Consider the following 24,323-nt stretch of genomic DNA (forward strand, 5'->3'; position numbering starts at 1 on the left):
GGTAAGGAGCTGTCCCCACAAATAGCAGAAAGACACACCAATACAAAAATATACTTGTAATGTACTGCAAAAGTATTTTTAAAAGGATGATGACCAATATTACTATTTACGGAACAACCGATTATAGATCCATTTAAAGGATTAAGTCTTTTTCAACTGATTGGGGCCGAGTCCTCGGGAAAGGCTTGCTAAACTCTCATCCCTGGGGAATGTGCCCAAACAATCCTTCTTGTGCCTCAGCTGAGCAGCTGTTGCTGAGAGGCTCTTCTCCAAGATGCAGGTTAGGATCTTCTTTGCATCACTGGGGTATGTTGCAACCGTAATTTCATATTTGTGGGTCTTCTGGCCGGTGGTGTTAGGGACCCTTATTATCCTGTGGGGTCCAAGGAACTGTCTTCATGACCTGCTTCCTCCCTCTCTCTCTCTCACACACTAGTTTGGTGCAGGCCAACCCGGAGGTCGCCATGGATTCCATCGTCCACATGACCCAGCACATATCATCGACGCAGCGAGCCGAGATTGTGCGCATTCTCTCCACCATGGACGCGCCTGCTTCAACGTAAGCCGGCAAGGCTGGAGGGAAAAGGTGCCCTGCCATTTTGCTCCTGCCTTCATCCATGTACCTTAACTCCCAGCAGGGGAAATGCTGGGAAAGGACTTCTTAATTATTTTCTTCTTTTTTGTGTCTTTTTTTAAAATCAGACTTGAATTTCAGAGTAGTCATGCGAGACTTCAGGAATACAGGCTTCCCCCACAAATGTAACTTATGGATGTCGTACAGTAGTCCCTATTTATTTAACAAAGTGTAAACTGGATTTGCGTCTCAGTCACTCTTGTGACTTCCAATGAGATCATGAAAGGTACCCTGGTACCATGAGGTCTTAAATCAAGGGTGGGGTGGGGGGCTGACCACAGGGGCCTTCAGCAGAAACCCCCCACCCCAAGCTTTTCATCTTGGGTACACTTTTTGTCCATTGTGCCGGTTACTTGACTTCTCCCAACCTTCCAAATGCAAAAGATCCAGTGTTTGTCAGTCGTATTTGGCAGCGGAGTGGTAGCGCCACCCCTAAAAGGGAGGCCCACAGCACCTCTTGCTGCTTCTGTTCTAAACTGGTTTAGACTCCCATCGTCTCTCTCCCCCTGCTGGTGGTGAGGTCATCCCCACTTCATGCACAAAGTTTAAATCATCGCCCCCTTTTTTAGGTCATATTATTTCTCCCTGTGCACGATTGATTGGCCATCAGATGTTTCATTTCTGCGTTCATGCAATAAACCTAGGAAAGCCAGTCTGCAGGGCGGATAAAAAGCTCTGCAATGCTAAAATAGTCAGAAAACAGTGTTTATAAGAGGCTCCAGCCTTTGAGGGGAGAAACTTCCCTTCGTTCTATTGGACTTCGAGAAATCTGAGGGCATTTCTGTTTCATATGAAAGTTATTTTGCAAGGTGTCTGGGGCATAATCCCATCTGAAATCATTCTGCCTTTTGCAGCAGAACGAACAAGGGTCACCCCAGCTATATATCCCTCATCTATAAAGTGTAGCACAGGCTTCTGACGACATCTCCCATCATCACATGGCTGTGCTACCTGAATTGAGCGTAACTTTCCTTACAGCCTGGTTCTACCATGAAGCTTTCATGGAGAACAGAATCTTGACATTCAGTAAGGAGCAGTCAACATGGTGCTGTTCAGATGTCCCTGGCCTCCACCTCCACATCAGCCTCAGTTCTTGGGTGTGATGGAAGGTATTGTTCAGCAACATGAAATGTGGGAGGGCACTTTGTTGGCCACCCCTGAAAGTAGGGAGCATGGACTTGAAGTTGTTCCTGTACAGTAAACCCTACAGGTGCCTATCCTTGCCTTCAATTCCTTACATACTTTGCTGGCAATGTTGTCAATTTGTAAGCTAGAAGTGGCACTTGCTTCTGTAAATCAACACTTGCGGCCTTGGTGGGTGGTGGGCTGGCTGGCTTGCGCCAGAGGACCTAACCTTGAACAGGTGGAGCAGAAAGGTAAAGCTGAGCATCTCCTGCCCCATTGGGTACAGGACACCCTTTTGTGCTGTCTCTTAAGACAGGGGAGAGGTAGGAAAAAATGCAGCCTTGCGGGGGTGGGAACTGGCCTGCATCCAAGCACTGCCGGCTGAGCAGCATTTTCACCAAGGCGCCAATTCAGGGAGCTACACTAGTGCAATAGCAGGAATTCACCTGCACACCTGTGGCCTTGCTTTTTGGGAGGGTCAGGTTGCCCATTGGCTGCAGAGGGATGGAGCAGAATACATATGCTACGCTCAGTCAGGCTTGCCTTTCCTACAGCCACCAGCCTCTGCTGGATCAGTCCAGTGGCTCATCTGGGCCAGCATCCTGTTCTTACAGTGGCCAATGAGACGCCCCAATAGGAAGCCCCAAAGCAGGATTTCTGAGGGCTAAAAAAAGGCACATGAGCAGAGAGGTGCTAGCAACTGCAGGGACCAATGACATACACACACACCCCTCACATCTTGTGTGGGTGAGGAGGAACTAAAATAAAAACATGGAGAGTGAAGGAAACCACTCTCTATTTATCCCCCCCCCCACCTACGATCATGAGCATACCTGGCTTTCGGGAAGGCAGTTTGGGGGGCCCTGGCACTCACACCTCCTTCCCAAAGCTGGGCAAGCATTTCTTAGGCTTTGGAAAGGCGGTGGGAGAATTCTGGCACCCTCCAGAGCCCTCACACCTCCTTCCCCAAAACCAGGTAAGCACCCCTCCACTTTATGAGGAGGGGCAGTTCCTGGCCTTCTGCATTTCTGCGTATACAGATGGACCCTTGGAAACCAATCCTCGTGTAAGACACAAGTGGCCCGCAATGCTACACCAATGTTAGGAGGAGATGCTACTCACAGGCTGGTTGATCCAGCTGTTGAGCCTTCGATGACACTTCCAGGTGGTTAGTTGGGACAATAGCCATTATTGCACCAGTTCACCAACTTGGGAAAGGGGGGGGGGCGTTTCATGAAGGGGAAACACAGCATTAAATGAGTCACCCCACTACCATTCAATAAAATAATACTTTGTGCAAAATCAGTTTTAAGAAATGCTGTGTTGTTTCCCCCTCATTACAAGGAATTGAATTAATACACGTGTTCCAGCCAATTGCAAAAGGTGGTAGGGATCAAATTTTGTAAGGTGCGGAAATGCTAGATATGGGTTCTCTTGGAAGCCCTGTGGCATGCCTCTTTGGGCAGATGCCTGCATCCAGGGGAAGCCAGCCCCAATCCAAAAAAGCCTGCAATCCCACTTACCTAGGAGTAAGCCTCATTGAATTCAGCATATTTCCCCCCACAAAAATCCTATCATGCCCTTCATCCCAAAAGAGCAGAGGGGGGCAACCACCAAAGCATTAAAACAATCTTTAAAAAGCTTTTAAAATAGCAAGTAATCTGAGACTTACTTCAGAGCGAGTCCCACTGAAAGGAAGGGCTGGCTACCACAACCTCAAGCCCCACTGCTTTCAGTTAAAGAAGCTTGCATACCCTGAAATGAAAGGAGGGAGATGGGCATGACCCAGTACCACATAGACACACATCCAAGAGCCAAGGTTCTTGACCGCAGTGCCCTCTGCCAAGCAGACATCCTGAGTGGGTTGCCTTGTAATTAATGCAGAGCAGGGTCCCTAAGGAAGCTACAGGGTTATTGATAAAATATTGCGGTTCAGAAAATAATGGAAAGTGTCTGAAAAGGACGGCTGCTAAGGACTTTTAGCCCTGTACTTTGAACTCTATGGAAGGAGCTGGCTCCTAACATTCCTGAAAAAAGAGACTTTCGACCTGCATTCTCATTACCTGCCTCTTGAGGATTTAATGCAGCTGGCACCGACCTGGCACCCTCCAGATGTTTTGGGCTACCGTTCCCACTGGGGGTGTTAATTCAAAACATCTGGGGGCACCAGGCTGGCAAACACTGGTTTAGTGTCTTCCCTTTTTAAACTGCTCCTTGTTTATGTCACTAAAGGAAACCTAAGCCTTGCCCAAATACTTTCCAGGAGAGAGAACGTCAGCTGAGCGTAACTCTAGGATGTTAACTGTAGTAAGCGTGTGGCCACTTCTCTCTCTCTCTAAACGACACGTCAGAAAGGCCAAGGACTTGCCACCCAGCAAATCCCCATAACTGGCTCTGCATTGCCAGATGAGTCCCGTTCCCCTGCAGCAAATGCCCAAGGTGGAGGGGTCCACTTGAACTGATGCACATGCCACAAAAAAGAGCACCTTTGTGCTCTCTGTTCTGCAGCAACCAGCTTCAATAATCCAGTCTGGTGACGATGCCGTGGCCTTCAAGTCAGCCACCCACCATGTCTTGGGATCCTTGCCTTGCACTGCCTCCAAAAAGAACTGCGGTGGAAACGGGAAATCTAACCCAATGGAGGATTATCAGCAAATGTTAAGAAATGCATTATACCTGCCGCTGGCCACACAATGTTGATTGGGACGAGGGTGGGGGCAGATGGGCGAAAGTGAGAGTTACATGCTCTGCCCCCCCCCCTTTCTGGAGAGAAGAGAACATATAAAACTGGGGTTGCCAACCTGTTGGGGCCAGCAAGCACACTGGGAATTTTGAGAAAGTGCCGTGAGCACCAGATACAAAATGGCTGTTGCGGGGGTGTGGCCTAACACAAAACGGATTATTCACTTTCAGTGGGTAGCATATGAGGTACTGGCAGGCACACTGGTGTCGTGGTGGGGAGCCCTGATTTAAAAAGTCTGTAGCAGAAATACAGGCAGTGGAGGGGACAAGTGGAGAGAGAGAGCCCAGTTGAACCATCCGACAGAAGTATTAATTGATGTATGTCTTGGGACAACTTGTGGTGCTGATGTTTATTTCACTTACCTCAAGTTTCTTTTAATAAAAAAAATTCCAACCATCAGATTGCATTGCGCTGTGAATTCCTTGACGCGGATTCCGTGTTTTCAGAGTGCAGCAGTTTCTGTCACAAAGCAGAAGCAAGAAATCGGGAATGCGTTAACTTCAGACTCTCATGCAACCTTTAACACCTGAGGCTCCCCTCCAAGAAATCCGTCTCAGCATTTATGCCTCCTTCAGGAAAGATTACAGCCAGAGGTGTATCTACAGTGGTACCTTGGTTCTCAAACACCTTGGTACTCAAACAACTTGGAACCCAAACACTGCAAACCCAGAAGTAAGTGTTCCGGTTTGCAAACATTTTTCAGAAGCTGAACGTGCTCCGTTTTGAGTGTTACGCTGAGGTTTGTCTGTTTTTGCTATTTATTTTGCATTTTTGTTTTTGCGGCTCTTTTTTGTTTTGTTTTTGTGACTGTGTGGAACCCAATTCAGCTACTGATTGATTGTGTGACTGCAGTACATTGTTTATTGCTTTCATTTTATGGATCAATGGTCTCGTTAGATAGTAAAATTCATGTTAAATTGCTGTTTTAGGGGTTGTTTTTAAAAGTCTGGAATGGATTAATCCATTTTGCATTACTTTCTATGGGAAAGTGCGCCTTGGTTTTGGAACCGACTTCCGGAACCAAGGTACCACTGTACTATGAAACTAATGAAACAAGTTTCCAGGCCCCTAATTCCAGAGGAACTCCAGAAGCAACTTAACATTTTGGGTGTAGTAGCACTGAATTGAGTATGGATATTTCAACAATCTAAAAGTTTGAGAGTCAGTAGCACAGATGTTGTAAAGGTGTGGTGATCTGTCATGGAACAACCCCACTGAAGAAGATAACAGTGCTTACCCAGACCTCGTTACCAGTTGTGAACCCCCACCCTCAAATGTAGGTCTGCTACTGATCGCAAATACTCACAGTCAAGCACTCCATCGTTCCAGGAAGAATGGAAATGTACTCAATGGTGCAATATGACTGCCAATACTGAGGTCTCTGGGAACCCAAACTTTTCATTTACTCCAGGGTAAGTGTTTCCCCTCCAGATGTTGTCAAGACTCCAACGCCCGACAGCCCCAGCCATCAGAGCCGATGGGGAGTTGGGAGCCCAGCTGCAGATTTACAAAAAAGGAAATGGCAAGTTCTTAGTCCATGCTGTCACAGATAAAACACTCAGGGGAAACTATTGGTAAGAACAGACACAGATTTTGGATCCCAGGCAGTAAGGACCTCTTGCAAGAAGAGCCCGACTGGATCACAGAGGCTAATCTAATGTGGCATTCTGTTCACAGACCGGCCAGCTAGATACCTCTGGGGAGCCCATAAACAGCCCCCCTCTCATTCACAAGTGACCCCACCAAACAACTGGTATTCAGATACGGTGGTTATCATGGACTAGTATCCACAGGCAGCCTTATCCTCTGTGAATTTAATAATAATAATAATAATAAATTTTATTTATATCCCGCCCTCCCCAGCCGAAGCCGGGCTCAGGGCGGCTAACAACACTAAAACAGTACAACATTATAAAACATTATAAAAATGGATTAAAATGAATTAAAATCAAAATTGATGGCAACCATAAACTAAAGTTTTGTAAAGATTGCCAGAGGAGGGAGTCAGGCTGCGCCCTGACCAAAGGCCAGGTGGAACAGCTCTGTCTTGCAGGCCCTGCGGAAAGATGTCAAGTCCTGCAGGGCCCTTGTCTCTTGTGAGAGAGCGTTCCACCAGGTTGGAGCCGCAGCCGAAAAAGCCCTGGCTCTAGTTGAGGCCAGCCTAACCTCTCTGTGGCTTGGGACCTTCAAGATGTTTTTATTTGAAGATCGTAAGTTCCTCTGTGGGGCATACCAGGAGAGGCGGTCCCGTAGGTACGAGGGCCCTAGGCCGTATAGGGCTTTGAAGGTTAAAACCAGCACCTTAAACCTGATCCTGTACTCCACCGGGAGCCAGTGCAGCTGGTATAGCACCGGATGAATGTGATCTCTAAGCGAAGACCCCGTAAGGAGTCTCGCTGCAGCATTTTGCACCCGCTGGAGTTTCTGGGTCAGTCTCAAGGGCAGCCCCACGTAGAGCGAGTTACAATAATCCAGTCTGGAGGTGACCGTCGCGTGGATCACAGTGGCTAGGTCAGGGCGTGAGAGGTAAGGAGCCAACTGCTTAGCTTGGCGGAGATGAAAGAATGCCGCCTTTGTTATAGCTGCAATCTGCGCCTCCATGGAGAGGGAGGTATCGAAGATTACACCCAAACTCTTAACGGACGGTGCTGGCACTAATTGCACCCCCGCAAGAGATGGGAGTTGCCCCCTCAGCCCCCTGTCGTCCCGTCCCAGCCAGAGGACCTCTGTCTTCGAAGGATTTAACTTCAGCCGGCTCCCACGTAACCATCCAGCCACAGCCTCCAAGCATCTGATCAGTGTGTCTGGGGCAGAGTCCGGGTGGCCGTCCATCAACAGATAGAGTTGGGTGTCATCAGCATACTGATGGCAGCCCAGCCCAAAACTCCGGACAAGCTGGGCGAGGGGGCGCATAAAGATGTTAAAAAGCATTGGGGAGAGTATTGCACCCTGGGGCACACCACACACCAAGGAGTGGCGGGATGACAATTCCCCCCCAAGCGCCACCCTCTGTCCCCGACCGGAGAGAAACGAGCGCAGCCATTGAAGGACTGTGCCCTGGATCCCCACGTCGGCAAGGCGGTGGTCCAGGAGTTCGTGATCGACCATGTCAAAGGCTGCTGACAGGTCTAGAAGAATCAGCAGCCCCGACCCGCCTCGATCCAGCTGCCTGCGGAGATCATCTGTTAGGGCGACCAGAGCCGTCTCAGTCCCATGACCAGCGCGGAAGCCGGACTGGAATGGATCCAGAGCCGATGTTTCATCCAGAAACCTACCAAGCTGTTCAGCAACCGCTCTCTCAATAACCTTACCCAGGAATGGAAGATTCGAAACCGGGCGGTAATTGGATAGATCTAAGGGATCTAATGATGTTTTCTTTAAGAGCGGGCGCACCACTGCCTCCTTCAGTTCCCCTGGGAATGTCCCGGTGCCAAGGGACAGATTGATGATATCCCCCAGGGGGGCCCGCACCTCGTCTGGACACGCTCTAATCAGCCAGGACGGGCACGGGTCGAGAGGACATGTGGTGGGCTTTCCAGCTCGGAGGAGTCTGTCCACATCGGCTGGGGATATCCGGTCAAAGTGGTCCAATACTGAACCCGAGGGCAGTCGAGGGGCCTCCAGTTCCTTTATTGTATCCAAATTGGCAGGGAGGTCATGGCGGAGCAACAAGACCTTCTCCGCAAAAAAGCTCGCAAATGCCTCACAGCTGTGTGTCAAATTGTTATTTAAATTTGGCTGTCCTTCGAGGGACGTTAAAGACCGAATTATACTAAATAATTGCGCCGGGCGAGAGCTAGCGGATGCAATGGAGGCCGAGAAGTAAGACTTCTTAGCGGTCTTCACTGCCATCTCATAGGTTTTCATAAAAACCCTATAAGATGTTCTTGAGGCTCCGTCACGGGCACCCCGCCATACTCGCTCTAGCCGTCTGAGGTCCCGCTTCATTTTCCGGAGCTCCTCGGTAAACCAGGGAGCCCGGTTTCTGCGGGGTCGCAGAGGGCGCTTAGGTGCGATCTCATTGATGGCTGCCAGGAGCTGGGTATTCCAGGCCTCAACAAGCTCTGTCAATGAGTCGCCAGGGGGAGAAAGGTCCCGCAAGGCTTGACGGAATCTATCAGGGTCCATCAGCCTTTGCGGGCGAGCCCAAATTGGCTCGCCACCCAAGCAGGGTGGGGGTGGAACGTCAATCCTGGCTTTCAGGGCATAGTGATCAGACCATGGCACCTTCATCGAAGGAAACATGATCACATCTATACCGGCACCAAAGATCAAATCCAGCGTGTGGCCTGCTTGATGTGTGGGGCCCGAAACAAACTGGGAGAGCCCTAGTGTCGCCATGGAAGACACCAGGTCCAGAGCCTGCGAGGAGGGAGTGGCATCAGCATGGATGTTGAAGTCCCCCAATACCAATAGGTTAGGGAACTCCAAGGCCCAGCCGGCCACCGCCTCCAGCAGGCCTGACAGGGTGGCTGCTGGTGCGCTGGGTGGCCGGTACACCAGCCAGACAGCCAAGCTCACCTCGGAGCCCCACACTAGGCCAACACATTCAATGCCGGGGATCGATGGCGATGGTAGAGCCCTGAAAGGACAATCTTCCCGGATTAATAACGCCACCCCTCCCCCCCGGCCCACAGTCCGCGACTGGTGGAGGACGGAGAAACCCGGGGGCGCCATCTCTCGTAAGGTAACAGTATCCCCTTCGCGCACCCAGGTCTCAGTCACACATGCCAGGTCAACCCCCTGCGAGGTGAAGAAATCTCGCAGGGTGGCGGTTTTGTTGCCTATAGACCTGGCATTGCACAACACCAGTGACGGAGGTGAGTAATCCTTGCTCACCCTACCCTCGTCTCTCGGGATGGGGCGCAGATTGGAAGGGGTACGAGCATATCCGTATCTCGATCCCCTTCGCCTATGACATCTGCCCCCACCGCCATACCTCCCTTGCCCCTCCACAGTAGGAATCCCAAGCCTCAGGCTCACCTCCATTTACAGAATATAAAAGCAAACAAACAAAAACAATTATACGAAAATAAAGCCAATCCCCACCCCACTCCACAACCACCCCACCCCAACCCAAAATAGACCAAAACAAAATAAAAATACATGGATAAAAATCACCGCTTATGGTGGTACAACAAAGCAAAACAAAACAAAAAACCCACACAGTTTAAAACATATAAAAACACTTCAAACAACCGCTGCCGCAGCACCAATGTCCCCAAAGGTGCGGCAGTGATGAGCGTAGGCCCCGCCCCAAGGCCTGATGGAGAGTGGGCCTGCAGGGGGAAGCCCTCCCCACACGCACGGCGAAGCGGCAGCAGTGGTGTTCCAAGGCCTCCTTGAAGCCTTATATGCTGAGGTGGAGTCTGGGGCCCGTCCCCAAGCCCAAGATGGAGAATGGGCTAGCAGGGGGAAGCCCTCCCCACACGCACGGCAAAGTGGCAGCAGTGGCGTTCCAAGGCCTCCTTGAAGCCTTATATGCTGAGGTGGAGTCTGGGGCCCGTCCCCAAGCCCAAGATGGAGAATGGGCTAGCAGGGGGAAGCCCTCCCCACACGCACGGCGAAGCGGCAGCAGTGGTGTTCCAAGGCCTCCTTGAAGCCTTATATGCTGAGATGGAGTCTGGGGCCCGCCCCCAGGCCCAAGGTGGAGAATGGGCTTGCAGGGGGAGCGGTCCTCCCCAAGACTCACCGGCAAAGCGGCAGCAGCAGTGTCCCGGGCCTACTTGGAGTCTTTTATGCTGAGATGGAGTCTGGGGCCCGTCCCCAAGCCCAAGATGGAGAATGGGCTAGCAGGGGGAAGCCCTCCCCACACGCACGGCAAAGCGGCAGCAGTCTAATACCTTTTTTGTCTAATACCTTTTTAAAAGCCATCCAGGATTGCAGTGATAGTTGAACAGGTTCCCGTAAGGAAATCGAGCCACTGCCCTTTAGAAATCTAGTCAGTCCGGGGTTATGCCAGAGCCCTTCACTTTGACATTCTAGTTTGCTATGGTTTTGTTTTTGTTTTGTTTTGAAGAAAAGCTTATAAAAATGCTTTTCTCTTAGAAATCGCAAAGCAGTTCATAATATACATAAAAGCTATTAAGACCAATAAAACAACTATTAAAACGTGCAGAGAGTGACATCTTGTTTTTAACAACCCTGTTTTGCTGCTTCTTGCAGACTAAAGTCATTGTGTGTGAGACACTCATGTGTAGCTTTATTTATTTGTTTTACCTGCCCAACCTACACAGAATATGAAGTTCTGTATGCACTAACTTTCGGCTTTCTTTTTTTAAATTTAGCTTTGTGCTCAAAGGACTGGGGGCATTAAATGCAGAATGTACGTAAAAGTCGCAATATCCTGTACTGTGTACTCCCCACGGTCACAGATGTGTTGGATCAAACAAAACTCACCTCTTAACATTCAGGGAAAGGGGGTGACGGTGGCAGAATTTCATCCATTAAAACGGTTTTACAAATGCCCCCTCCTTCTCTCTCTCTCACACATACAGACATTTCTCCCCCACTGTTACTCAACTGAATTTAATTGCAGGTATAGCTAATGGAGCAGCTTCTCCCCTACTAGGCATACAAAAAGGGGTCCGTTTACTCCAAAACAGGCCCCTGTGAGATGTGTATTTTGAAACCCTACACATAATTTTAGATGAAATGGTGTTAAATCCTATCAAATTAGCACAACAGATTCAATTCTGTGTGTTTGCTCTCACAGAACCAATATAAGGTTTGGGGAGGAAGAATACGTATTTACATAACAGATATAGAGATATATGCATCTGTGTGTATCGTGTGTGCTTAAATACATTAATCGATTTAACAAACTTAATAAAAGGGTGGAGAGAGAGAGTACCCCTACTGAACCCTGGAAATGCATATTTAAACACTTTAGCCTTAAAAAAAAAATCTACATATTAAAAATGCCCGGAAGGGTTACCTCCAAAGCGGCAAAAGCTTTCAAAAGCTGGCAGATCAAAGTGCTATCATCTTTTAATTTAAACCTTTTGTTGCTTCAACGGTCTTAAGAGGGATGAAGAGAGAAAAGATCAAAATAAAAACTGAAACAAAAAAACGACGGCTTTGTAGCCACATTTCCCCCCCCCCCATTCTGTTCTCCTCCCATATTTCTCCCCACTCCCTGCCCGCCCCCACAAACCTCCTTGTTCGAGTCCCTTCTCTCAATTTAGGCCGCAAAACAGGTCAGCTCCATTACCGAACAGCCTTCCCACAAATATTTAAAACAAATTGAATTGCACACCCAATACCCTTCACAATTACGGCAGCCACAATAACTAAATTAGCAATTCAACAAAATAATTGGAAATGCGATTCTCGCTATTCCGCCGCTTCCCCCCGGGCTTTTGCTGATCTGGGGGAGGGAGGGGGGGGACTCCGCTTTACTAATTCAGAAGCTAATTAGAGCCACACTTGTAAATGAAGTTGTTTGTCTGAAAGTTGAAATTCTGTGTGGTTTTATTTTCGGGAGGGACAGCGAGGGCGTATCATTTCTGCTACACACACCTCCTGTTTTTTGTTTGGTTTTTTTAAAAAAAATAAATCAGGGCCAGGTTATCTGTTGTTGTCCTATTTTTTTAAAAAAAGCTGGTTAACAGAGGTATCACATATGGCTAAAGAATTTAGATTCTGTTGGGAAATTCGGGATAGCTGTTAATTGGTGGCATTAAGGAGAAATATTTGCAGGAAAGCCTGTTCTGTGGTTGCCCTTTTCTCGCAAATGCAGTTTAGCCTTCCGCTCTGCGTTCAGCCAAGACCTCCGGCACCAAGAAAAAGTGTGTCCTTGGGAGTTTCCGTCACTGGGATTTGATTCTCCTACAGGCAGGCAAAGTGGACAGATCCTCTGGGAGTGATGAATCACTCTTTGGGAAGGGCCACAGCTCAGTGGCAGAGAATCTGCCTTGCACACAAAAGGTCCCAAATTCAATCCCTGGCATCTCCAGCTAGGACTGGTATTTATTTTATTTTTTTTCTGAAATCCTGGACAGCCGCTGTCACTCAGTGTGGGCTCTAGGGAGCTGGGTGGAATTGGACTCGGCCCCAGCCAGCAGGGCCAATGGCCAAGCACGATAGGGAGCTGCTAAGAGCCTATCAACACCCATAGGACACCAGATTCTCCACCGCCATTTTAATAGCAAGCATATGCTGCTGGAAAGGAGGGACAGATTTGTGTGTTTCGTGTTAAAAAACAACACCCTTTGCTTAAGGTGACATCATCATCATCATCATCATTATTTTATTTGTACCCTGTCCATCTGGCTGGGTTTCCCCAGCCACTCTGGGCAGCTTCCAACAAAGATTAAAAATACATTTAAATGTCACACATTAAGAACTTCCCTGAACAGGGCTGCCTTCCGATGTCTTCTAAATGTCAGGTAGTTGTTTATCTCTTTGACATCTGAAGGGAGGGTGCTCCACAGGGCGGGTACCACTACTGAGAAGGCCTCTGGGTTCCCTGTAGCTTTGCTTCTTGTAGCAAGGGAACCACCAGAAGGCCCTCAGCGCTGGACCTCAGTGTCCGGCCAGAATGATGGAGGTGGAGATGCTTCTTCAGGTATACTGGGCCAAGGCCGTCTAGGGCTTTAAAGGTCAGCACCAACACTTGGAACTGTGCTCGGAAAAGAAAGCGCCTTTTTGAAACTGTGAAGCATTTATTAAGTACACACAAGTCTTGTGCCCACATAGGACTGCATCTTATTTTTCTCTCTCTTCCTGGAGAGAAATTAAGGTAAAAAAGGAAAGTAAAGGACCCCTGGACAGTTAAGTCCAGTCAAAGGCGACTATGGGGAGCAGCACTCATCTTGCTTCCAGGCTGAGGGAGCTGGCGCTTGTCCACAGTTTTCCCGGTCATGTGGCCAGCATGACTAAATCCCTTCTGGCACAATGGAACACCATGGAAATGCCGTTTACCGTCCCGCTGCAGTGGTACCTATTTATCTACTTGCACTGGTGTGCTTTCGAACTGCTAGGTTGGCAGGAGCAGGGACCGGGCAACAGGATCTCACCCTGTTGCGGGGATTCGAACCGCTGACCTTCTGATCGGCAAAGCCCAACAGGCTCAGTGATTTGGACCACAGTGCCAGAAATTAGCCACAGTCAGACAGCAAGACCTGCCACTGGAAGCAGAGCTGGTTAACTTCTGGGGCTGCCAAACCAGACACTTTGGAGAGGGGGCTGGCGACAGGATCCAGCGCTGGGAGTTACATGAGCAAGCTCAGATCTCCGCTGTCTGTCCTGGAAACAGACCATTCCTGCCCCCCTACCGGTGGAGAGGACAAGAGAACCAACCTCAGTGGATGAAACCAGGTCGAGTCCCAGCTGAAGGCTCCTTGCCTGCGTTCCCCAGGTATCGCACCACCCAGGTAAGGGGGGAAAGATTGAAAGCCTGCCAGGACGCTGATAAGTAAAGATTCAAGGGTACCATTGGCAAGACTTTGAATTTCTCTTCTCCCGACCGCCCTACCTTCCGCTTATCTCTTCGAACAATACGAAACAAGCATTTTCAGCATTTTAAGAGCTTCCATGCTCGCCTTTTAATATGCCTGCAAAGAAACTCAGAAGCATCAGGAGGTAACTTTAAGACACTTGTGTCAAACAGAGAAGCAGGCATCACACACACACACACACACACACACACACACACACACAACCTCAGCGAACCACAGCAAGGAAAACCCTATGCCAAGAACAGGTGCCAAACTAGCAAATTCCCTATTCTCAGCCACAATAGCAGCAAGGATTTATAAATAACACTTTTACTTGGGAGAGAGGGCTCCAAGCACAAAACAAGGATTCTTTCTGTAATCCTCTCAAGAACGCCCATGCTGCAGGCTGAGGGACTGAGGCTGGCAGGCAGCTGCTTGCCTAAAGTCTAGGAAACAAACATGGAAGAATGTTAATGCACCAGAAAAATGAGAAAGGAAAAGTATTTCCCTTCCCCAACTTCTGATATTTGCCTATGGCTGCCTAATGAGTTTAGGGCCAGATGAAATTTGGACTGAAAATCCCTTGGCCCAAATTGGGAGGATCTGTTCTATAGTAGGACTGGTTCCCCACCAGCTTCCGTTTCAATCTTAAAGCTGCAAATATGGACTTTGCGCTGTCAGGGTGGAGTGGGGCAGGGCGGGGCATTTCCACAGGGCTAGATCCCACATCGCTCAGGACCCATGAGCTGGATGGAATCAGGAGCTTCAAAGGTGCCTTCTCTTCCATGCTGACATTGTGTCCATTGTTCATTGATGGGCAATGCTAACAACAAAGGTCCGTATAGTTAAAGCTATGGTTTTCCCAGCAGTGATGTATGGAAGTGAGAGCTGGACCATAAAGAAGGCTGATCGCCAAAGAATTGATGCTTTTGAATTCTGGTGCTGGAAGAGACTCTTGAGAGTCCCATGGACTGCAAGAAGATCAAACCTCTCCATTCTGAAGGAAATCAGCCCTGAGTGCTCACTAGAAGGACAGATCGTGAAGCTGAGGCTCCAATACTTTGGCCATCTCATGAGAAGAGAAGACTCCCTGGAAAAGACCCTGATGTTGGGAAAGATGGAGGGCAGAAGGAGAAGGGGACGACAGAGGACAAGATGGTTGGACAGTGTTCTTGAAGCTACCAGCATGAGTTTGACCAAACTGTGGGAGGCAGTGGGAGACAGGAATGCCTGGCGTGCTCTGGTCCATGGGGTCACGAAGAGTCGGACACGACTAAATGACTAAACAACAACAACAACTGTAGAGCTCAAAGGGACCACAAGGGTCATCTGGTCCAACCCCCCTGCAATGCAGGAAACTTCTGCCCAATGTGGGGCTCAACTGCAGCTCAATACTGTCCTCACTGACTGGCAGCAGCTCTCCAGGGTTTTCAGAAAGCCCTGCTTGGAGATGTCAGGGACTGAACTCGGAATCATTGAGCTACGGCCTTTGCTTATTCTGTTAAAAGCTAGGAATCTTCCCCCTGCCCCCACATTTTTGAAGTTCCCCACTTCTAAGCTATTTTGTGTTTTTTTGTGCTGTGAATTGCCCTGAGATCTATGAGTCTAGGGCGGTATACCGTGGTACCTCAGGTTAAGAACTTAATTCGTTCTGGAGGTCCGTTCTTAACCTGAAACTGTTCTTAACCTGAAGACCACTTTAGCTAATGGGGTCTCCCGCTGCCGCCACTGCACAATTTCTGTTCTCATCCTGAAGCAAAGTTCTTATCCCGAGGTAATATTTCTGGGTTAGCGGAGTCTGTTACCTGAAACATCTGTAACCTGAAGCATCTGTACTGCTGTACACATTTAATTAATTAATTAATTAATAATAATCTCATCTGATAAGTTTCACACATGTGGAGAGGCCCCACTCTCATCTCTCAACACCTTTTATCATTCAGTGGCTCACAACTGAACAGGGGGGAAACAAAAACCTTTGTGCTTCAGAGATGTTGAAATCAACAGGCTTGGGGGTTATTATGATAGCAGGGCTTGCCTTGAGCCTTTATTGTTTTATTCTTTTGTAAACCACTTTGAAGCTTTTTTTTTACAATCAAGTGGCCTGTGGTTTCTATGAAAATAAAGCAACAACTTTAAAACAAAGATTATTATTTTTTTAAAAAACAAAAACAAATGGTAAATCACTGCAGCCATTTCCAAAAGATCAAAAAACACCCATATATGGCAGACTGGAGATCCGAGGCCGTGAGGCAGCTGTTTGGTTAAGGCTAAGGAAACAAACCTACAAGAGTGCTCACATGGCACCATATTGACATCAAGGCCGGGGCCAGACAAGTCTTCCTGGGAAGCAGCATTCCACAGTTGGAGTGTCACCACAAAGCAGGCCCTGCCTGGGGTTACCACCCTCTCGCTGCACCTCAAACGGCACCCTTTTCATGGGGGGTGGGAGTGGGGTGCTGGGGACTGACCCTAAGCCCTTCTGGGTGCAAAAGCACCTCCTCTATCGCTGAGCCCTCCAGTTTTAACGCAGAGTGGTGGCCTTGCTTATGAAATGGGTTGTTATCTCATCTGTCCTTCAATATCTCCAAAAGGCACCTAAGCAAAGATGGTGATAATATGCAAATGTCTTTAAATTTAAATTGATTCATTAAAATCAATGCACTGGTTAAAAAGAAGGGCAATTAATCAGCTAAAATTCTTTAATTGGTTGACAGCTCTACTTCATTATCCACTGTGTATAACCAGTGATTATAGATATAGATTGTGTGTCTGTGTGTGATATTGCTGAAAACACACACACACAACGCTGCCAAAACACAGAAAAATCCCAAGTCTCTCTCCCTCTCTCACACACACACACACAAATTCAAAACCAGTAGAGTACTGAGTATTTGTGTGTTTTAATATCCATTTCAAACCCCAGATGAACATATATTTCTCATTGGCAAATATATACAGTGGTGCCTCGCAAGACGAAAAGAATCCGTTCCACGAGTTTCTTCGTCTAGCGGTTTTTTCGTCTTGCGAAGCAAGCCCACTGACGGCTTATCGGATTAGCGCTATTAGCGGCTTAGCGGCTAAGCAGATAAGCGGCTTAGCGGCTTAGAAAAAGGGGGGGGGAAATGTCTTAGAAAAAGACATTTTCGTCTTGCGAAGCAAGCCCATAGGAAATTCGTTTTGCGAAGCACCTCCAAAACGGAAAACTCTTTTGTCTAGCGGGTTTTCCGTCTTGCGAGGCATTCGTCTTGCGGGGCACCACTGTATAGAGAGAGAGATGATGGTGGTGGTGCTGGTGGTGCTGATGATGCATTAGAGATAAATTAATCTAGAGGAAGGGGTCCCTGCGGTCATCTAGTCTGACCCCTGGCTCCATGCTGGGTTCACAATGCAAGATGCAACTAACACGTCCCTTGCCCCCCTCTCTCTGCCAATCTATAAGCAGTGATGTAACCCTGAGAGATGGATTCAGCAGAAGACCCGTTGCTTAACCAATTAGCAAACACAGGCTCATAGGAGACTGCCTGAAACTAAGTCAAACCCACTGGCCCATCTAGCTCAGTACTGTCAACACTGACTGGCAACAGCTCTCCCAATGTTTGAGACTGGAGTCTCTCCCAGCCCTAACCTGGTGACGCTGGCGATTGAATCTGGGACCTTCTGCACGCAAAGCAGATGCTGTAGGCATGGAGCTACAGTTCTCCATCCCATTGCAGAATCATGGAATTGTACGAGTTTGAAGGGACCCAGAGGGTCATCCAGCTCAACCCCTGCAATGCAGGGGACTCAACTAAAGCATCTGTGATAAATGGTCATCGACCCGCTGCTTGAAAACCTGCAAGGAAGGAGAAACCACCACCTCCCAAGGGAGACCACTCCATTGTTGAACAGCTCTTATGGTCAGAAAGTTATTCCTGATGTTTTGCCGGAATCTCCTTTCTTGTAGCTTGAAGCCACTGGTTCGAGTCCTACTCTATGAAGTTTGAGAAAAGAAGTTTGCTCCATCTTCCATGTGACAGCCCTTTATATATGTGAAGACTGGTATCTCAGGCTCTTCTTTTCCAGGCTAAACATACCTGTTATGTCGGAGATGTCGTTGGGCTGGGCTTCCAACAGCCCCAGTTGGGGGTCAAGGATGACTGGAGCTGTAGCCTGGCAACATCTTGCAGGCCACAGACTTCCCAGCCCTGAGTTCAGTTCTTACAAGAGAAAAGAGAGGAATATGGGTGTGACACCGTCCACGTTGAAATCAACAGGCTTGGGGGTTATTTTGTTTATTCAATTTACATGCCGCCCTTCATTGTTTGCAAGATGGTGCAGGGAAGAGATTCCAAAAGCCTTCACTTGAAAACATGGTCCTACTCCTGAGGAGTAGAAGAAAAGATGTGAGGCTGGGAGACAGTATTAAAAGAGGTGGTCTTAAAAACCAGGTGTTTTGTAAACACCAGGAAGAGTTAAGGAGGAATTGTGTCTCAAATTAAATTTGATAAATAAAACCATTCATCGGCCCCAGCTACTGGAACTTTGGGAAATGAACACTGACATGTCTCCCTGGGTTCTAGGAAGCTGTTGTTATTTCCTAAAACCCAGGGAGACAGGATGATGTTGTTGATATGCCTCCCATCTGGTTGGGTTGCCCCAGTCACACTGGGCAGCTTCCAACAAATTAAAAACATTAAGCCCAGTAAAGCATCCAACATTAAAAACTGCCCATATACTTATTCAGAAAGCTGGTCTACCTTTCTCAGGTGCTGTCTACACCGACTGGCAGCAGATTTCAGATGGGGACAATTCCCAGTCTTAGCTGGTGATGGAACCTGGGACCTTCTGCATGCAAACAAAGTGCTCAACGACTGATCTTTGGTGCTTTTCCTGCCATTACTCGACACCATTTTGCATCATATGCTTCTCTCTTCTCCTCGTCCAACAGTACCCATCTAAAGTCTCACGTCCAACCCCAAAACAGCTGGCTGCAACCTAATTTCACACCCCAGTTCTTAGCTTTACCACTTATAGTTTTAACTCTCAAAAACTTTCCCCAGGGTTGGGGGGGGGCATGCAACTAAATTCAAGAATAGAAATATGACAAACTCTGAAGGGGTCCACAGAATTGTTGTTGTTGTTGTTTTAAAAGAAGTTTATGCCAGGCAAATTTTGACTCTTCGGAAAGCTGGAGAAAATGGGAAGCAGTGGAGGGGGGGGGGAAGCGGGCAAAAATCAATGTCCTTCTCTAAGATCTACAGCTCTGGCTTTGCTGCAAATGCACATAAAGATTTATTCATCCATGCTACATACATTTTCTAAGACAAAAGTCAATACTCACCTTGACACAGATACTTTCTGCACCCTAGAGGGGGCGGAGTGGGAAAAAATCTTCGATTTTCTGATGGGGATAACTGTCCTCGTTCCGCCACTTGGAGAGCCCACGTTAAGATAGAATTCACACTGTCATTTCATTTCCTGAAAGTAGCTTTTTGCAACAAGCGCACACAATTTTTATTTTTATTTTTAATTTAGGGTTACCATCTGGGGCAGAGGGTATCTCTGTAGGAGCAAAATCCAACTCTGTCAATATACCACCTTTCTTCACATTAAAAAACAAAAACTAGCAAAGTTTCTAGTCCATATGCCTGTAAAAAAGGAAGAAAAAGGGGGGTGTCCTGTTTTAGCTCAAGTCACAACTAGAATTACAGAAAATAACTGAGCTTCATTGCATTGGAGTGGCCACACAGCAGAAATGGAGGGGGGGAGTTCTAATTTTTTTTTTTTAAAAGAATGGTGGCACCGTCAGGTGGGGGCAGACACCCAGAGCCCCACACAGCAGAATGAGCAGGAGGGGGCCCAGAATCCAGAAGGGCTGGCTTACTATGGTTTGAAGTGAAGTGATTAATATACCTTACCGTCTAAAGAACTGGCCTAAGTCTAAAATTGCCTGAGTGCACCACTGTCCCAAAGGCTCAAGGCAGACAGAAACATTTAAAGCTGCAAAACATACAACAGAACCCACAATTTTAAAATACCAACCTGTCCCAAGTTCTGCTCGGCTTCCAAAAACAAACCTGCCACCTCACAAAAATTGCTAAGGAAGCAGCAAAGGCCCCTTTCTAAACAACAAGTGGGAGAGTGGACACCTTCGCACCCTCTTGCCTTTTCTGAATCTTGTCAAAGCATCACTTTCACACAGGCATGTCCAAAGGTACAAGGCAGGCAAAGCAACTTATCAAATCTCTATCGAAATGAAGGAGATAATTGTTTCAGTCTTTAGCAGCTAGAAAGAAAATCAAAGGGACTTTCAACTGGCCAGCAGCTTCATTTTCAAGCTTCCCCCTACCTGCCTTTTTTTTTAATACAATGAAGAGGACTAGAAACCCTTCCCTCCCTTTTAAACGAGAACCTCCTCCTTTATTCACTGTGGCTCTAACGGAATCCCTCAAGCTTCAGGGATGTGGACGAGGATCAGGAAGGGCAGAATGGCAATGAGATTGGAACTAGCTGGTACATGGGTAGGCAACCTAAGGCCCAGGGGCCAGATCCAGCCCAATCGCCTTCTAAATCTGGCCCGCAGGTGGTCTGGGAATCAGCGTGTTTTTACATGAGTAGCATGTGTGCTTTTATTTAAAATGCATCTCTGGGTTATTTGTGGGGCATAGGAATTCGTTCATTCCCCCCCCCAAAAAAATAGTCCAGCCCCCCACAAGGTCTGAGGGACAGTGGACCGGCCCCCTGCTGAAAAAGTTTGCTGACCCCTGAGCTGGTAGATATAAGCTCTATCCAATTAGATTTCAGCTACTCCTCAATAAACACAAGGTGATGTCATCACACTGCTGTTGAAATTGGTGTTCTGGTAGTTTTTAGCCATTTTAGGCTTAAAAAACAAAACAAAAATCAAATAAACAATACAGAAGTACCATAATACTGTCAGCTGCCATCAACACCGTTTGGTGGGAAGGAGGAGTATACTGCCTTGAGAACTTTGGCGGAGAAATGTTTAAAAATACATTCAGCAGCTAAAATGAACTGTGAACAGAAATGAGCCCCACTACATTTCAGGTTGCGCTGGACCTCTAAGGCTCTGGCTGAGAGCCCCCCCCCTTGAAGAAAAAGCCAGCACTGGTTCCTTCATTGCTGGCGTTTAAGAGGGCCAGAGCAGCTCTGCTGGATCAAAGGCCCATCTACTCTGACATCCTCTTCTCAGCGGTCAAACAAGGAGCTTGGAAGCAGGAAATGAACTGGCATTCGGAGGCAGAACATAGCCATCGTGGGGAGAAACGGATAGCCTTTATCCTTCATGAAATTGTCCAAGACCTCTAAGCTCATGGCCATGACAACTTCTTGTGGGAGGGAGTTCCACAGGTGTGCCTATGTGCTGCGTTAAGGACTTCCTTCGGTCTGCACTGACTCTTCCAACACTCCACTCCACTGGATGCCCCCGAGTGCTAATATTCTACAAGAGGGAGAAAAATCCAACCAAATCCCCATTTATTTCATCTTCTCTTAAACTGTTTTGTCCGTCCCCACCCCCCCCACTCTTAAAGTGTTCAAATAAATGTTGAGTGTTGCTGACGGACTGCGAAAGGCTTTAAACGGCTTGTGCTAAAATGACTGCATTACATTAGAATGGGACAACATAGTGTTATTCTTTATTTTTTACTGTCTTTATGGATAAAGTTTTAATATTTATTGTATGCACTTAGAGGTTTCCTTGCAATCAAGCGGCATACATATACCTTTCGTTAAACAAAATAAACAAATAGTTGCTTTGTCTTTTGTACGTGGGGGGGGGGGCGGTTTCACCCTTTAAAAGAAAGAAAAGGCAGCCTAGAAACATTTTGAATAAATAAATGAGGTGGCCAGCTCTGTAAAGCTGTTTTATTCAGTTTTAAGGATGGGGGGGCGGTTGCAGAGGAGACACCTCAGGCAATCAATACAGGTAACATACATATGCACATGATACTTATGCAAGATAATCTCCATTGGAGATTGATCACAGCAGGCTAATAAATCCACTTTATAGGGATTTAATTTCCAGCTTTTTTGACCTTCTGAATAAAAACAAGTGAATCATCTTCTCTCTGTAGAGGTTAGTCCTGGTGTAAATCTAACAAAGAGCATCTCTCAACTGGGGGAGGGGCAGAAGAGGCAATCCACAAATCCCCCATCAGCAAAAATACTTTAGGGGAGTACTCTAAAGGTAAAGGGACCCCTGACCATTAGGTCCAGTCGCGGACGACTCTGGGGTTGCGGTGCTCATCTCGCTTTATTGGCCGAGGGAGCCGGCGTACAGCTTCCATGTGGCCAGCATGACTAAACCGCTTCTGGCGAACCAGAGCAGCGCACGGAAACGCCGTTTATCTTCCCGCCGGAGTGGTACCTATTTATCTACTTGCACTTTGACGTGCTTTCGAATGGCTAGGTTGGCAGGAGCAGGGACCAAGCAATGGGAGCTCACCCCGTCACGGGGATTCGAACTGCTGACCTTCTGATTGGCAAGCCCTAGGCTCTGTGGTCGCGTCCTTTACTTTAGGGAAGAACAAATCACCCATCGCATTCTATTAGCTGTTTTCCACTTTTGGTCTCCTTGGAAGCCACCACTCAGATGATGAGCTACACATATTTATGAACAGACCTCCCGAGAGTTTAGGACAGCCTAATTCCCAACCTGGCTGTCCTCCAGAAGTTTTGGACTACGATTCCCATCAGCCCCAGCTGCTCTGGCAAGGCAAGGCAGCAAGGTAGTTGTGGGAAGCGAGAGAGGGTAGTTTAGGGCATGACCATAAGCAACTATTCTGGTGTTCTATTTCCTTCATTCCCACTTTAAAATCATGTCTCCTTAGAACGGAGATGATTGGATAGTTACAGCCATCAAGTTTCGTTCAAGGGTGTGTCACTAACAAATACAGTTGTGCTGTACCCTCTGTTAATCTTTTCCCCAGGAACACAAACACAGTTGTGACACACAGACACACACACACTGTTCTTTAATTCTGATTTCATTCCACAGGGTCTCTGATCACCGTCAAGTAGTTCAAGGACACAAGATGCTACAAAGGTCCCCTATGAAGTGTCCTTGCGATGGTTTGCTTTCATCCGGATTTGACCAGAGATGGCTACCGTGAAACTTTGAAGTTCTTCACACTCTTCCAGATTGCTCATCGGCCCTTAAAGTGTCTGGTTTCTTGCCCTCGATGTACTTGGGGGGAAAGCACAGGTTGGTAGAAGTTGCCCAACTCTTCCAAGGCGCACTTCAACGTGTGAGCCCACCTTCGCTGAGGTCGTCGTGTGTTGGGTGAGCCTTGAGGTTAGCTTCCAGGAGCACTCCGACTCCAAGGAAGTGGAGATACCTCCGGGGGCTTCTCAACTTCATCAAGGACGGTGGGTGCTCCTGGTTATGTTCAAGAAAAGACGTCTCCATTGACTGGGGAGGAAGGGAAGGGAGCAGGAGAAGTCGCAGAGCGATGGATAGTGTCCGAATGTGGTGGACGTTCCCCTCTCCAAGGTTCAGAGCTTGTGGCAGCACAACGCCCACCACTAAGCGTGGTCGCCTCCTTCGAGATGTGGCCGTTTGCCAAAGAGGGACCGATAAAGTTCCGTTCTGGGTGGGAGAGGAGGGGGAGAGAAAGAAAGAGAACAGAAAAGTGCAGCCGTTTTATTTGATTTCATTTGTCAGCTTTGAACACAAGTCCCACAGCCTTTCGGAGCAAGCAACCAAGAAAACCCTACTTTTCAAGCAACAACACTTTCGCTTATGTCAGCCCCACCAAGCAACAAAATAGGCTAATGGAAAATCCAAAATTGACCGCTGGAAGCAGCCAGCAGTTATAAGCACAAACATACAACTCAATGGACCCCAGGCGCTCTCTGAAACATGGCTCCATCTGCCTACACCAGTGGTTCTCAAAGGATGGGGTGTGCCACACTGTTGCGGGAGGAGAGGATGGCAAGCGTGGCAGGAAGATCCAAGGACAAAGAAACATTTGAACATTTCCGTGTAGTGTAGTGTAGTGTAGTGTAGTGTAGTGTAGTATGAAGCTGAATTGTTTTATCCTTCTTGGGTGTCCCATGGTCATATTATAAAGTACAGTAGTACCTTGGAAGTCAAAAACTTTCAGAAACCAAAGTGTGGCTTCTGATTGGCTGCAGGAAGTTCCTGCAGCCAATCGGAAGCCGCAGAAGCCCTGTTGGACATCCGACTTCCAAAAATCGTTCGAAAACCGGAACAGTCACTTCCGGGTTTCAATTGTTCGGGAGCCGATTTGTTCAGAAGCCAAGGCATTTGGGATCCAAGGTACGACTGTAGTTGTTTACTATGTTATAAATCAAGGAACCAAGGAATTGTAAATTTGGAAGGGATCCAGAGGGTCATCTGCTCCAGGACACACCC

General features: G+C 47.8%; 2 protein-coding genes and 1 long non-coding RNA gene across 8 annotated transcripts in view; 1 reads left to right on the forward strand and 2 right to left on the reverse strand.

The window, feature by feature from the left end:
* ACACA (acetyl-CoA carboxylase alpha) overlaps window positions 1-4,901 on the forward strand; it is a 198,250-nt gene extending 193,349 nt beyond the window's left edge. For all 6 annotated transcript variants that reach the window (XM_081844038.1, XM_081844035.1, XM_081844037.1 and 3 more), the window contains one exon: window positions 437-4,901. In XM_081844038.1, the coding sequence (XP_081700164.1) occupies window positions 437-563 (127 nt within the window). In that variant the 3' untranslated portion in view covers window positions 564-4,901. The remainder of the gene's footprint in view (window positions 1-436) is intronic.
* On the reverse strand, window positions 4,867-20,721 carry LOC309331797. Its single transcript, XR_014151962.1, has 5 exons — window positions 20,082-20,721; window positions 19,266-19,572; window positions 18,019-18,129; window positions 14,277-14,388; window positions 4,867-4,961 (listed from the first exon to the last, which is right to left on the reverse strand). It is a non-coding gene; the product is annotated as an uncharacterized lncRNA (long non-coding RNA).
* A 2,182-nt stretch (window positions 20,722-22,903) lies between these two features.
* AATF (apoptosis antagonizing transcription factor) overlaps window positions 22,904-24,323 on the reverse strand; it is a 58,132-nt gene continuing 56,712 nt past the window's right edge. Inside the window, exon 12 of the mRNA XM_081844175.1 lies at window positions 22,904-23,534. Coding sequence (XP_081700301.1) covers window positions 23,471-23,534 — 64 coding nt within the window. The 3' untranslated portion in view covers window positions 22,904-23,470. The remainder of the gene's footprint in view (window positions 23,535-24,323) is intronic.

The sequence above is a fragment of the Podarcis erhardii genome (genome assembly GCF_964252035.2).
Source record: "Podarcis erhardii genome assembly, chromosome: 16".
In the NCBI taxonomy this organism is placed as follows: domain Eukaryota; kingdom Metazoa; phylum Chordata; class Lepidosauria; order Squamata; family Lacertidae; genus Podarcis; species Podarcis erhardii.